This window comes from Lipotes vexillifer, unplaced genomic scaffold (genome assembly GCF_000442215.2).
Source record: "Lipotes vexillifer unplaced genomic scaffold, Lipotes_vexillifer_v1.1 scaffold239, whole genome shotgun sequence".
Classification (NCBI taxonomy): domain Eukaryota; kingdom Metazoa; phylum Chordata; class Mammalia; order Artiodactyla; family Lipotidae; genus Lipotes; species Lipotes vexillifer.
The window spans coordinates 1,770,451-1,786,915 of NW_006769620.1; the positions used below are offsets into that span (position 1 = coordinate 1,770,451).

Genomic DNA, 16,465 nt, shown 5'->3' on the forward strand with positions numbered 1-16,465 from the left:
CGCCCTTCTCCTCCTCTTCCTCCTCTTTATTGTTACCACTATCACTGTTAAACCTGTTTCATGACCCAGAGCTTCAAGCCTGAGGCAAGAAATTGCTTTTGATAAATTTTGGAATGTTTATAATTCCAGTCCCTGGACTCCATGGAAAGATTTCTGAACTGTGCATCAGTCAGTACTACTTCCTCCAATAAACTCTGTGACGTGTCCTCACTCTCATTATTTAGTGTTTGTGTAACTGAGGCATCATAGTGGCAGGCATGCTAATGCGGCTGTGGAAAATAGCAGTGCTTTCCCTTTGTCAGGGGTTGGCCGGCGGTTGCTGAGTGTTGATTGTAATGGAGCCTGCAGTGGCTAGGGACAGTTCTGTTGGCTGAGTGAGAATTGACCTGAAGATGCCTGGACTTCATCCCTGGGCCTGGAGTGGTGACTGGGGACTTCAAACCTTTGACATATTGATAATGCTCCTTTTTGCATGGTGGGGATGCTTGTTTTCTTTGTGCTCTTTTATGGGTTCTAAATTTTGTAGAGCATGTACTCTGTATATCTGAAGAGAGAAGAGAGTAAAGTTTATTAGTTTTTAATGTAGCCATTTCTACCTCAAATTGGATTGGGTCCTATTTTGTGACTCTCATATTTTCCATTAATTTGGTGTAAATGTCATTCATTGACATTAGTTGCTGTTCATTTAAAGGTTTATAAAAGCTCTCTTTCCTCTTAAATGTCTCATTTCCTGTTTTACATAGGTAAAACAAAAATTTTTTTGTACAGACTTTTGTAAACTCACTAACTTTAAAAATGGATAGCTTTAATCTTTTATTACTCTTTTCAGATGTAATGTGTATTACATGTTGAGAGCAGAAGAGGCGTTCTGGATTTCCCAGCTGGCTCAGTCAAATACTTTTACCTTTTTTTATTTTTGGTTTTGTTTTGGGAAGCCAGGCCTGTGGAAGCCCATGCGGTAGCTTTTGGATTTATTTAAAACTTTGACTCTTTGCTCCCTCTGGGCAAAAATGTGGGTTTCCTAGAAAGTGAGAGTGTAACTGCTGGGTAAATAGGTTAAGAGGCAGGTGTCTGATGAAAACTCTTTGTAAGAGCTCTGGGATCATCTGTCACATCCCCAGGTCTTCACCTGCTGACAGGAAGCTAATGGCATTGGTACCTGTGCTGCCAGATCAAGGAAATAAAGACTGCCTCTCCCTTCTCCCTGCCCTTGATCAGCAGGCGCTGTTGACAGGGATGATGAATTAGGTGAAACTCGAGAGTGAGGATCAGTAAGCATTGTGTGATACGATGTTTAATTAATAGGTGTGAAATAAAACAAAAACAAATGAAAGCACTCATTTTTTTCTAAGGCTAGATTGTTCGTAGGTCAGAACTAAGATGTCATTACCTTTTAATGAATCTATTTTAGAATTTCTGTCTTTAATAAAGAGTCGTTGATTTGATCCTTGGCCCGATTTTATCCAGACTCATACTAGGTCCAGTTGGTGTAGATGACAATGGTATAATTTTCATTCTTGGGTTGAGGAAAAGTCTGTGGGCTAAAAATCATGTGGCCTGTTTGGAAGGCAGCGCTTTCGCTCACCTGGCATCTATGAAATAAGGCTTGTTTGAAAAGGGACAATTTCTATTAGAAAGCATAGAATAATTTATAGTTTTTAAGTAGTAATTATTCTAAGTACCTTATAATAATAAACATTTCTACTTGGTTTTACTTTTTCAAAACTGGCCACTCATTTTCTAGTAATACCTTTCAATACCTCATATAGTTTTCTGATGAAATAGTTCCTTTAAAAGTCAGTGTGGGTGATAACACGTGAGCACAGACTTCTGTTCATCATTGTCTACATTTTTCCAAGCGAATGTTTAGAAGCATTAATAATTTGTGTTTGGGGCTTCCCTGGTGGCGCAGTGGCTGAGAGTCCGCCTGCCGATGCAGGGGACACGGGTTCGTGCCCCGGTCCGGGAAGATCCCACATGCCGCGGAGCGGCTGGGCCCGTGAGCCGTGGCCACTGAGCCTGCGCGTCCGGAGCCTGTGCCCCGCAACGGGAGAGGCCACAACAGTGAGAGGCCCGTGTACCGCAAAAAATAATAATCATAATTTGTGTTTAAATTGCACCTCTAAAATCTACTTCACTTGGCTTACCAGTCAGAGTGAAAGATAATCATTTATGTGACTCATCCATCTCGGAAGTGTGGTCTATGACATAAAACAACCCAGAGTTGTGACAAGGGAAGTACTACATAATGTGAGACTGTAATTGCTCGCTGAGAAATGAACTAAGCAAAAGAAGGGCAGTAACAGTTCATCAGCTGAGTCTGCCTCATTGTGTAGCTGCTCCCGGTCCGTATTTTTCTGGAATGTGACTCATAGTTAGAGAGATAATTGGCAAGCATTAGATAAGGTAATGGATGGTCCCAGGGCAGGGAAGTCAAGGCGGTAAATCAGTTTTCTGGGAATCTGCCTGTGTCATCATTTATGGGGGAAAAACATAAGTGGCTTATGAGCAATAGCAGAGTCCAGGAGTGAATTCAGCTACCTGGGAATCCATCCTTAAGTGATGTCGACATGCTGTGTTCCTCAGACCTGGCTCATAAGACACTTTTCGAATGTTAGAGTTTGGGGTTTGTTTTTTGTTTAATTTAATTTAATTTATTTATTTATTTATTTATTTTTAATTTTTTTAAAGGAAGTGGGTTTTTTTTTTTTTTTTTTAATAATTTTTATTTATTTATTTTTGCTGTGTTGGGTCTTTGTTTCTGTGCGAGGGCTTTCTCTAGTTGTGGCAAGCGGGGGCCACTCTTCATCGCGATGCGCGGGCCTCTCACTGTCGCGGGCCTCTCTTGTTGCGGAGCACAGGCTCCAGACGCGCAGGCTCAGTAGTTGTGGCTCACGGGCCTAGTTGCTCCGCGGCATGTGGGATCCTCCCAGACCAGGGCTCGAACCCGTGTCCCCTGCATTAGCAGGCGGATTCTCAACCACTGCGCCACCAGGGAAGCCCTAATTTATTTTTTTATACAGCAGTTTCTTATTAGTTATCCATTTTAGACATATTAGCGTATATATGTCAATCCCAATCAGAGTTTTGGGTGCCAGTAGAGCCTTTTCAAAGTGAATGGTGGTATTTAGGAAAATTAAAAAGGCAGAGGGGAAGTACATGTTAAAAAAACAGAAATACTAGCTTTTTATGCTTTTTGCTCAGTTTCAACACTGTTCTGAAACATAATCCTAGAAATTTTACTGTTCACACTACGTTTTCCTTTATACTGTAAAGGCCATACTCTTGTGTGTTTCAGTAAGGAGATACATAAGTGGTACCGTATATCTTTGGTATGCGCTTAATGTTGTACCCAGCTCCTCTTTATTCTTTTAGCATCTCATATCCTCCGTCACACACTTTTTCCTTTTGTTTACTTTGACATAGCAGTGTATATACTTGATGAGAGCCAAAGTAAAATTTACATGGTGATGACTATTAGTCTGTATACTTGAGAAGGCTTTAAGAACTGTCATGACTAGGTCAACTGAGAACCAGTGTATTTATTAAAATCAATACAAACTCCTTTTTTCTTATATCCATCTTGACTTGCTCTTATAACTGCTCGCTCTTGGTACTAGATATAAATTGATTTCTCTCTTTATATCCAGGTGTATAATATTTCTTCGATAAGTAAATATTACATCCTTTCAGTGAGAAGGAGTTAATCATATGAATCACGATTACGTGAAATTAGGGGACTTGAGGGCCTCAAATTCAGACACTGTATTCCAGTAAATAGGCATCTCTCTATCCTTACAGATGCCAGTGCTTAATGACAAATGATTAAAATTATGGTATTCACAGAACGAGTTGACTTTATGATTTCTTAGCAAAAGACAATCCAAAGAGTTGTGGTTGGGAGTTGTGTGTGTTCGTGTGAGAGGCTTTGAAAAATGATAATTAAGGATAGAAAATTATGTGAACTGTGAAAATTTTGTGGGAAAAAAATGTCCCTCCTGGGAGAATTAAATTAGGCATTATGTACAGAAAACCTGTGTTCCGAGGTAGCAGTATAATGAAGGGTCAATAGTTAGGTTCTTTACTTTTAAAGCAAAATGGTTGGAAAGAAAAAGGAGGGAGTTGTGGTGGTGATGGTGATGATGCTTTTGTTTTTATGGCCAATGTTTACAGAATGCAGATTATAACCAGGCCTAGCAGGTTATATGTGTTGTCTTACATAATCCTTACACAACCTTATGAGGCAGGTATTATTATTACCCCATTTTAGAGATGAGGAAACCAAAGCCCAAAATGTTTAACTTGGCTGTGGTTACACAGTTTGTCAATATCAGAGCTGGAATTTGAACTCACCAAGTGTGATTTTAGATTTCATAACAGTTTCTCTATTTGGCCTTTCTGGGAAAACTCCAGACCCCTGCAGTTTTTAGGAAAATAATATAACATGTTCTGTAATTTCTGATCTCATGCTTGCACTTGGTTCGTATATTGGAAGGACTAATGAAAGCAGGTTGCTCTTGAGGAATAAATTACGCCATGTGCATATTATTCACAGAAATGTGAATACTCTACTGAATCCTCTACTGAATTGTAATATCCTTGAAGACAGAGACTACTTTCTGTTGTAGTGCAATATTGTTTTTAACAGCTTTATTGATAGACATTGTACACTCCATAAAATTCAGCATTTTTATTATATTTCTAGAACTGGGCAACCATTCCAGCTATCTAATTTTGGGACATTCTTTTTACCCCCAAAAGGAACTATCTGCTCATTGGCAGTCACTCTTGATTATTTTTTTTTGAAACTGAAGAAAGAAAGCTGCCGAAGATTAGAAGCATTTAGCATTGGGCTTGCAAAATCACCTAATTTGTGGAAACTTGATATCTTCATTAACTGTAGCTTTTCACCAAAATAATCATTTTCTTTCACATGCTTTTGAAATTACCTGGTTGAAATCGTTGGCATTAGTTCATTCCATTTTATACAAACAATTGCTGTCATTAATTCAGAGAAAGTAAAAAGTATAACCTGTCATAATAAAGTCTATCTGATCTAATCCCTTTTTATGATAGACAGTCTTTAGGACTAGACTACGGCATTACTGATTTTCAGAATTCCTTTCTGAACAAAGATGCCTCAAAATAATCCTCCAAGGTTGATTTTTGATAAGGATGTATCGAGTGTTGGAGATCTTATTCTTTATTGCCTGAATGCTGAATGTTTGCAATGACTCAATGACAGCTTGAGAATTTTCCCTTTCCTGTTTTTAATGAATGCAGGATTTCCGCGAATATGTATGTGCCAAGGTTCCCTCCCCCGCATCAAAGAGGAAGAATGGTTAATATGCATGTTCAAGTCATTACTTGACTTTCCTATTCCGAGGTTTCTGGCCTGAATTACCTCATTATTCTGATTAAGAGGTAGTAAGAAATAGTTCCTGGGAGCTCAGGTTTTGGATTAAGGAAGTCATGGGGGGAGGGGTCAGGCATTCTCCCCCAGCCTTAACTCCAGTCAGCACAAACTTTCTTTGATGAGGACAGGCGATGAGGAGCTGTGAAGACTCAGCTATCCCTCTCCCCCGGCTAGTTTGTTTCTATACCCAGTGTCTTCTTGGTATACAGGGGTTTTGGCTGCTCTGTGGCAGTAGAATCTTGGGTTCAAATCCTGGCTCTGCCATTTACTAGCTGTGCAATTTTTGGCAAGTCACCTAATCTCTCTGTGCACTTTTTCTCATCTGTGAAATGGGGATAATAATAATAACTATAGGGTTGTTTTTGTCTGTTTGGTGGATTTGAAAGGACACAAATGGGGGACTTGTTTTCTTTTTCTTTTTTTAATAACCATTTTTTAAAGTTGAGGTACAGTGTAGTTGACTTACAATGTTGTGTTAGTTTCAGGTGTACAGCAAATTGATTCAGTATTGTATATATCTTCTTTTTCATATTCTTTTTCATCATAGGTTATTACAGAATACTGAGTATAGTTCTCTGTGCTATACAGTAGGTCCTTGTTTATCTGTTTTATATATAGTAGTGTGTATATGTTAATCCCAAACTCTTAATTTATCTCCGCCCCCCGCCGACTCCCCACCGTCCCCATTGGTAACCGTAAGTTTCTATGTCTGTGACTCTATTTCTGTTTTGAAATAAGTTCATTTGTATAATTTTTTTAGATTCCACATATAAGAGATATAATATGATATTTGTCTTTCTCTGTCTGACTTACTTCACTTAATATAATCTCTAGGTCCATCCATGTTGCTGCAAATGGCATTATTTCATTCTTTTTTATGGCTGAGTAGTATTTCGTGTGTATATGTACCACATCTTCTTTATCCATTCATCTGCATGTGGACTTGTTTTAAACATAAACACTTTCTCTTAGGAGAAGAGGTCAGTTGGTCTTTTGTCCTCTATTCTCTGTGCATACCTTGTGTTCACTGGCGGGATCAGCAGGTGATACAAAAGCTTCAGTAAAAGCGAGTGCTTTTTATTCAGGAAGATCTAATACAATACTAAGCAGATGCTCTTCTTTGTAATTTTTTAAAAATCCTTGTAATTTTGTTAAGGAGAACGTCTCAGTTTGGTGCTAATAGGTCTCTAACAACTTTCTAATGTTCGTTAATCTCCCTTTGTAATAAGATAATGTGGGCCTTAGGCTCAGAGCCTCAGGCTCTAGATAAGATGAAATGATTTTACTTTGGTTGTGTTTATTTTTAGTTATTGTTTATGGCAGGCTGAAACTTGATTGTTCACTGGAGGTAATGTTAAACGTTTCCTTTTCTAAAGTTTTATAAGCAGTAAAATTCACTCTTTGTGGCATACACTTCTGTAGGTTTTGAGAAATGGCATCGTCCTTCACCCTCCACCACAATCAGGATACAGAAGAGTTCGGCCTCCTCAACTCCTCCCTCCTCCCCCCATTCCCTTCTACTGTCCCCTTTGTAGTCAGCCCTAACCACACACCTGGCAACAACTGGTTTATTCTCCATCCCTATGGTAGTACTGCCTTTTATAGAATATCACTGAAATGGAATTATACAGAACGTAGCCTTGTGAGTCTGGCTTTTCTTAGACTTTCGCAGTCTGTCTGAGATTAATCCATGTTGTTGTGTACATCTGTACTTTAGCCAAGTTCATTGTAGGGATTTACCACAGTGTATCCATTCACCAGTTGAAGGACGTTCAGGTTGTTTTTCTCTTTTGGGTTGATTATGCGTAGAGCTGCTATAAACATTTGTATGTAGGTTTTCGTGTGAATGTAGTTTTCATTTCTCTAGGATAAATATTTAGAAGTGTGATTTTGGGGTCATATGGTAGATTTATGTTTAACTTTTTAGCAAACTGCCAAACTCTTTTCCCAGTAGCTGTACCGTTTTGCATCCTTGGCAACAACGTTTGAGAGTTCCAGTTGCTCCATGTTTTTGCCAGCATCTGGTATCGTAAGATTTTTTTTTTTTAATCCATTGTAGTGGGTATGTAGCAGTTAAGCATTTCCTTGTTACATGAATATATTTAAGTTTTTTAAACAGCTTTGACGTGAAGTGAAAATACTGAGTCGGTAGTACTGCTGATACTGAGATAGGGCAAAAATTGTGTGAGTGGCAGGTAACTGAGTGAATTTGGGGAAACAACATGTTCTACTCTGCTTCGTCTCCATCAACTAAAGAATGAATAGTACGAGGCTATCCTGGATATTTAACCAATTTCAAGCAATGTAAATACTTGTTTTATTATAGAAAATCATGCACTTTCTTTAACATGGAAGCGGTTGGGATGACTGTAATTTTTGGAAGTCTTATCGTTAGATTTGGATAAGCAAGGCCCAGATGAATTTAAAACATCAGGTGATATCCTTGAGTATTAACAGTTTAATCTTAGTAGAGTAATGATCACTGTATTAGCAACCTGGCCTTGAGGCAAGTTGGATAGGTGCTGAGTGAAGCCTTGCCTAGAAACCTAATGGTATTGGGAACACATAGCAGTAGGAAATAGCATGTTAGTGTCTCATTTCTAGGATTTTTTTGCTGCCTTGACTGGATATTTCAAGAGAATTTCTAGAATAAGAAGAGAGAGCAAATGAGCTCCGAACCTGGTTTCATTTCTGTAGCCATAGTTTGTGGAGCTTGATGACAAGGAAGGTTGTTTTCTGATTTCCTCAGCAAGGGTCAGTCATGCCAGGTACACTGAAAGTTTATGAACCATAGAATGTGCCCAAGAAGCAAGCAGCCACTCAAGCTTTCGGGGCAAACGTTTGGGGGCATTGCTGACTCATACTGAGACAGTCAGCGGGGAGTAGCTCAAATTAACTTGTTAAGTTGTGATCTGGTGGCAGAAAAGCCTGATAGTATTCACTGCTCTGGTGCAAATCTTGTTAAATTTTAACACTTCAAAAGGACTCTCTTTAAGTGATGGAAAGTTTGAGGTTTAAAAACCAAAATCAGGCAGAAAAATAGTGCCACCTTCTCAACTTTATTTGTCCTGTATTCCTATTCATAGCTAAAGGCAAGTGTTGGGGACATTGACGCTGGCTTTCTATGAGGTGGGAAACCTTGGGAAATATTGTGTGTTTCATTCACTTGGAGGCTCTATGCTTTGGCGCGTTTTTGCAGGGACTAAGCTAATATTGAAGTTGTTTGAGTAGGAAGCCCAAGGATCAGGTAAAGATTTTGCTTAAATAATGATTTTATTTGATTTATAAAGTGCCAAAACAACTACGTGAGCAGTGGTACAATTCAGAGAGATTTAAAGAAACAGTCCTTTTTTCTCTTCCCATTTCTGAACCCACCCTCCTGAGGTTGCCACTGTTAAGGGTTTGTTCCCTCCGTTTAACTATTTATTAACTCATAAAACACGCAACACCCATAGGGCTTTCTTTCCTCTTTTTCAGTAAAATGCAGTGTTTTGGGGGGTTTTTTTTGCACTTTATATCACTCCACTGTATATTGTAGATATTCTTTCTGGTAACTGCATGTACATCTAACAAGTTTTCTTTATATAGCAAAAATATATATGTATATATATTTCCTAAGGGTGCCTCTACCATATTTCATTCAGTCATTCCCATATTCATAGGCACTCAGTTTTATTTGTTTGCTTATTTTGGGGGACTTCATTTGTTTTGGTCTGGTTTTTGGTTTTTGTTTTGGCTATAAACAGTGATGCCACAATTTATCTAAGGAGAATTTTTTTTTTTCTAAGAGACCATAGCCAACAGGAACCAAACGGAATTTTTAGTACAAAACATACAGTTTGACTAGATCATTTTTCAAAGCATATAAGAGTTTTTAAAAGGATGGGTTTCCTGTATGAGTACAAGATTCTGCAGTTTGATATGTTTCTTGTTTTTATTTTGAGAGCTGGAAGTGCTTTGGGGGCATGCTAGTGAACATTGTACTGGAAATGCCCTCCTAGTTTAGAATTGCACTGGCCGGTCCAGTTGCCACTAGCCACATGTGGCTATTTAAATCTAAAGTAATTAAAATTAGATAAAATTTCAATTCATTTCCTCTATCATGTTAGCCACGTATCAATAACCACATGTGTACCGATGTTGAACTATAACGTTGTACACCTGAAATGTATATAATCAAAATAATAATAACCGGATGTGGCTAGTGGCTACCATGTTAGACTCACATCTATGGATCATTTGCATTATGGCAGCAAGTTCTGTTGGCCGACAGTGGTTTCCAATGAGGGATAGTAAAGTCACATTGCCTACTTTCAAATCATAGCTCTGCCCAGCTTACTTGTTATGTGACCTTGGGAAAGTTACTTTACTTCTCTGAGTATCAGCTTCCTCATCAAAAAATGAGTATAATAACAATCCTTCTGTGTTTCCTAGGAAGATTAGATTACAGCAGTATGGATTAAGTGCTTAACACCTTGCGTAAGGCATAAGCATCCAGTAAATGGAAGCTGTTATTTTTTTCCTGGTGTTTGATAATTTCTCTCTCTCTCTCGCTTTTTCTTTCTTTTTCTCTTTTTTCCCCCCCTTTTGGAAGGCGAGGAACTGGGCACTGTGTTGGTTTGTTCAAACATAATAAGTGCAAGATATTGTTGGCCTAATTTCTAGCTAGACTGGCAAAAAGCAGTGTTGGTAGGCTATAGCAACCTCTGTCTGTCGGCCTGGTGATTTTTTTTTTTTTTTTTAATATGCTGTCCCCGAAAAACATGATAGAATTTGTTTTACTTCTCTTCTGCCAGGAAGTAACCCTTCTGGCTTTGTTAGAAGCGTGGTTTGTAATAATTGTACCCACCCCAGATGGCTCCTGAAAAACCTTTGAAATGCCATCTGCCAGGCGTGTGTCCAGCAGGCAGCCTGTCATTCTGCTGGAAGAAAAGAGGGGGCGGGGTCCCCTCCCAGGCCCTTTCTCCCTAGCATCACTGAATGGATCCTGGTCATGTGGGCCCAGACCCAGGGCCGGTTGCTCAGAGGGTAACTGGGTGTAAACCTCCTCATGGCCTGCAGAGTGGAAAGGTTTTGTCTGGGTAATAAACCCTGAAGGTTTTGTGGGTGGAGATATACCTGCCCCCACTCCCTTCCCCTGCTGCTCAAAGGTCCTTGTAAGCATATTTGTTTCCAGGGGAAAACGATGTCTGCTCGTTTTCATTTTTCCTTTAAAATGTTCCATTTTTCAAGTTCTTGATTGTTTTCAATCCTTTCAGGAAATTAAGACTCAGAGGTTATTGTTGTCTTTACAGTTACACTGAGAAATTGGTTCAGAAAACGTGGGAAGAAGTGACAAAGATTAAAGATGGTTATAGGAGGGAAAAAACCCCCAATACTGTGTGGTGTAGAAGACTTTAAAAACCCAACAAATCTTTTGTTTGGTCTTATTTATCCTCATTTTTTGGGGGGGGGGGTGGATTAAGTTAATAGAATTTTGGTATGGAGGCCAAATATGAGAGTTGCCATAAAAAACATATTTAGGACAGATTCTTTCACAGCAAGTTTCAAAGAGATTCTGTTCTTTCCCTGCGCTGGAATTTCCCAATATGATGTAGACTCTTTGTGTTTTCCAAGTAGCCGGCTGAACAGCTTTTGCACTTGGCTCTGAGGCATCACACCCTCCTCCTCTGCTCCCGCCTTGCTGACTATTGTCTCTTATCTCCTCTGAGGATCTTCCTCTTCTTCTCAGTTTCTAAAAATTATAAGGTTTTTGTGTTTAAGTCAAACTTCTTGGCTGCTTTTTCTATACTCTCTCTCCCCCTCGATTTTCTCTTTCTGTCTCTTGCCTTCAAATGCCAGTGGTTTACTGATGACTCCCAAGTTCAGGGCCCAACCACCACTCTGATTTTCAGATTTTCATAGTCACCTGTTCACAGCTCTCTACATCCAGGTGTCTGATAGGCATTTCATACTTTTTACATGTTCAGAAGTGAACTCTTATTAAATTTTTTCCCCTAAGAACCCTTTCCCCCATCTTCTTGATCTCTGTAAATGGCAGAACCCATTTGCCCAGGTCAGAGAATAAGATGGCAATCCTTATTCTTTTGTTTTTCTTATACACTCCATCTACTCCATCAGCAAGTTCTGTCTTTAAAATATAGACCTAGCATGGCCTGATGAGTTGATGTACTTTTAATACATCTGTCCTGCGGGCTGTGTCTTATAGCTGTTTAAAATGTTTACAATTCATAATAGAAATCTCACTGCTTCTTGTCACCTTTGTCTACTGTTCTTGTCTGTGCCCTGATTTTTTTTTCTCCCCTGGACCCTGTAGTAACCAACTAACTTGTCTTCTTGCTTCTAGTTTTGCCCACCTCACCCTCCTACTCTGCCTGTTTCCTGCCCTTAGCTCAGTGATCTTTTAAAAATAAATCATGGTACTATCCTGCTCAAAACCCTCTAGTGGCTTCCCATCATCCTTAGAATAAAGTATGACATGTTTGCTGTGGCCTCTGCACCATCTGGCCCCTTGCTTTCATTTCTAACCTCTTTTCCATTGCTCTTCCACAGTTAACTCTGGACATTTTGCCCTTCCCTCAACATGCTAAATCTATTCCTACTTCGGAACCTTTGGCCTTTGCCCAGGCTGGGATGCTTTTCCCATCACCTTTGTGCTGCTCTCAGTTTAGGTGGCACCTCCTTAGCCAGGCTTTTCCTGATTACCTGTCTAAAGTAGCTTTACTCCTCCTCACCCTGCTTCCTCCCTCTTAAGAGATTTTCAAACCCTTGAAATTATATGGTATATCCATATGCATGTTTATAATCTGTCTTTCATAATAAAATTCCATTAGGGTAGGGGCTTTGGTTTCTTCTCCAGTGCCTAAACTGCTGCCCAGCAGGTATGGGGGCCTTAGTGAATAATTCTTGAAAAAAATGAAACATGTAATAATATATGTAATGTATTAATATATATAAAATTGTATGTATATATAAAATTTGAACTATAATAGTCTACCAACTCATTTCATTCTAATAAGTAACATAAAGTATGTATCTGGTAACAATTATTGAGCTTAGCCTTCTAAAAGTCTTATCCCACTCAATACACACAACAAACCTATAGTGTAGGTAGTGTTATTCTTATTTCACAGGTGCGGAAACTGAGAAATAGCAGAAGCTCAGGAACATGCCCAAGACCGCAACCTGGTGAGCCAGACAGACTATGACAGACATCATTCCCATTCTATATACCTGCTCTACAACAGTATATGGTACTGTTTATGCTTCTGGAATACCCATCGTGTGCTTGATACCATAGATATAAATATTGTGAAGCACTTCAATGGCCTTGTCATCATCTGTCAGGGGAGCCAGAAATGGGAACAAATTAGTATACACTACAAGAGTAGACTGCTGGACACTATACAAGCAGGCTTCTTTACCAGAAAGTCCCAGCGTGCTGGGCATGAGCTAACATTTCTAATATAATTGTTCTATGGACAGTTTGCAGCTGTTTATAACACTCAAATTTCAGATAATAGAAAAACGGGGCTTGTTTAAAAATGTGTTTAGCCTGAATGAAATATGCAACAATGTTGAGTTTTTCTGTTTTGTTTTGTTTTGTTTTGTTTTGCGGTTCGCGGGCCTCTCACTGTTGTGGCCTCTCCTGCTGCGGAGCACAGGCTCCGGACGCGCAGGCTCAGCGGCCATGGCTCACGGGCCCAGCCGCTCCGCGGCACGTGGGATCTTTCCGGACCGGGGCACGAACCCGTGTCCCCTGCATCGGCAGGCGGACTCTCAACCACCGCGCCACCAGGGAAGCCCTGTTGAGTTTTTTGATTTGAGAGAATTCTGGATATCCACTGTAAGTGCATGGAAATTCACATGATCAGAATCTGTGCTCTGCCATGAGCACTGGAGCTAACATACAGTTGCTTATTTCATTATTTTAGGGAGAATTAGGAGTAGGGAAAAATCCCTGCTTATTATATTAAAAAAACATTGACCTGAAAGCGCCATAGGTAATGGCGCCTTGCAAAATGAACCCATGTTGATCATATCCCCTAACTTGAACGTAGGAGCAGAAGTCATGAGTTTTGCTGTTTTTTGGTCTCTCCTAACGTTGAACATAGGTTCCTAGTATACACTATGTAATTGCTTCTTGGTTTATTTTCTTTTTTTGGTTTGTGTGTAAACCATATTCCTTCCACACTTTGGGGTGAGGTTGGGCTAAATTGATAGGTCTCCCGCCCAGCACCTGAGCTGGGTGACTTAAATATTCTAGAGGCTCTGTGTTATTTCATAAGAAGAATCATTATATTTATTAGTCTTTGAGAGAATGACGAGATTAATTCAGGGGGAGAATTTTCTAACAAATGCAGTGTCCTTTTTCTCCCATCAGAAGTTATGGGTGGCCTCTTTTTGCCAAACATGTTAATTACATGGAGAGCAGCAACATTTTTAATCCCTGGGAGGTATCCGGCCACAGATCTTGGGCAATTGAATTTCTCTAGTGATGTGTTTATGCAGTGGGTGTCATTTTCTTCAAAGGGCTTATTACATTGGAAGTTGCCAGATGTGTTGAGGAACACAAGAATTTTGAGGCCTATGATAAAAATATAAACCCCTTAGGCTCTGAGCTTAAGGTGGATATCTTTTTTTTTTTTTAACGTGCTAATCTTTTTTTTTTTTTTTTAAGATGTTGGGGGCAGGAATTTATTAATTTACTTATTTATTTTGGTTGTGTTGGGTCTTCATTTCTGTGCGAGGGCTTTCTCTAGTTGTGGCAAGCGTGGGCCACTCTTTATCACGGTGCGCGGGCCTCTCACTATCGCGGCCTCTCTTGTTGCGGAGCACAGGCTCCAGATCCGCAGGCTCAGTAGTTGTGGCTCACGGGCCCAGTTGCTCCGCGGCATGTGGGATCTTCCCAGACCAGGGCTCGAAGCCGCGTCCCCTGCATTAGCAGGCGTATTCTCAACCACTGCGCCACCAGGGAAGCCCAAGGTGGATACCTTTTTTAGAACTTACTGGATCCCTAAAAGCTGCTGATTGTGAATGTCATCTGTATAAAATCCAGTTCACCCTTTTCATTCAGTGCATGTTTTAAGTGATAAAAATCTCCCTGGGTTGCCTAGCTGTGCTTGTTTTTCTCTTTCTTGGATTTGAGGGGCCCAGGCATCAGAGGATGGAAGTAAGGATACTTTTCTGCTAGAAGGAAGTTGTCTTTGCCAGGTCCCTGTCTCAGTAGGCGGGTCTGTCAGTTTAGGTACTCCAGCTTACTGAACAGGTTATTTTAATTACACCTGGATGGGGTGCTTCCTGTTTCAGTGGACTGATGATTTCTCGTGCCTTTGTCTTGTCTGCTGCAGGCACAACCCGGTCTCCCAGAGAAGGAGAGGTGCCTGGCGTGGACTATAACTTTCTGACTGTGAAGGAGTTCTTGGACCTGGAGCAGAGCGGGACTCTTCTAGAAGTCGGCACCTATGAAGGTGAGCTGATCTGTATGGCAGCGGTGAGGATACCTCTCTGCTGGGTCCTGCAGAGGATCCAGGGCCATCCAGGCAAAGATTCTGTGGACTAGTGAAGTCTGAACATCTATAGGAGGCTGCAGTTCACCTTAAAGGGAGTAATAATAATAAAATATATGGAATATGGAATAAGGCTTTGTGGAGCACTTTTTTTTTTTTTTTCACTCGAGGAGTTTTCTCCTTTAATTTATTTATTTTTATTTATTTACTTATTTATCTATTTATCTATCTATTTATCTATCTATTTATTTATTGCGGTACGCGGGCCTCCCACCGCTGTGGCCCCTCCCGCCATGGAGCACAGGCTCTGGACGCGCAGGCCCAGGGGCCACGGCTCACGGGCCCGGCCGCTCCGCGCCATGTGGGATCTTCCCGGACCGGGGCATGAACCCGCGTCCCCTGCATCGGCAGGCGGACTCTCAACCACCGCGCCACCAGGGGAGCCCCTAATTTATTGATTTAAACATGTGCGCGCACGTGTGTGTGTGTTTACTATGGGCGTGTATGGTATAAGAAAGAAGAGGAGGAAGAATCATTGTCAGTCATAAAATATGACCTTATCGGTACTGCTGTCTTAATCTCAAAGGACTGGAGTGTCAATTTTTACCACCAATTGCTATTTAATGTATTTTTTGAGTAGTTGATACATTTACATGGTTCATAAAGCAGAATATTTCAGAAGTATTCAATAAGTAAGCTCTTTCCTAGATCTGTCTTCCACCTGCCTCATTTCCATTTCTCCTTTCCCCAGATATTACAACCGCTGTTACTTGTTTCTGATTTCCCTTCTGAAACTGTTTAATGTAAATATAAACACATGTGCGAGTGTACACATACTCATATGTGTTTCGTATGTGTGTTCTCATTTCTTCCCTGTTTTATACAGAAGGTAGTATACACTACATGCTGTTTGGCACTTTGCTCTTTTATATAACTATGTCTTACAGGTCTTCGCAGTTCAGTAATAGAGCACTTCTTGTTTTCTTTTTTAAGTGGCTGTGTAATCTCTTCAAATAGGTGGACCATAATTTATTTAACTTGGTCCTTTTGGATAAACATTTTTAATATTTCAGAATACAACTGTGTTGGATAACATGGATATAAATCATTTCACACAGGTGAAAATAAATCTGTAGGATGAAATCCTACAAATCAGATTGCAAGCTCAAAGCCAAATGTAGAGGGGGAATTAAACTTATATTTTCTGAAAACAGAAAATATAGCTTGATTGCTCTGTTGAGTGTTATTATTTGAGACAGAAGGGCATACTATGATACTATTAATAATAAGTAGGTCAAGTTATTATATCACGTGTACTTTTTCTAAACTCAAAGTTTGGACGATCCCAGTGACATTTTCAAGATGAGGCTTAAAAACAAAGGATGAATACGAAATAGGCTATTGTTTTATTAGGGGTATTATAACTTTGATATGATAATTGCCCCTGTTCCGGGCAGTGGCTAATAGTTAAGTAATGATCATAAATCTTAGGGATGCTGATTCTGGTTTGATATTTTTTGCAAGGGTACAGGGAAGAGCG

The 16,465-nt window shown here is 40.0% G+C and overlaps 1 protein-coding gene across 1 annotated transcript in view; it reads left to right on the plus strand.

Moving 5' to 3' along the window:
* MAGI1 (membrane associated guanylate kinase, WW and PDZ domain containing 1) overlaps positions 1-16,465 on the plus strand; it is a 627,906-nt gene that overhangs the window by 476,593 nt on the left and 134,848 nt on the right. The window contains 1 exon segment of the mRNA XM_007445682.1: positions 14,767-14,886. Coding sequence (XP_007445744.1) covers positions 14,767-14,886 — 120 coding nt within the window.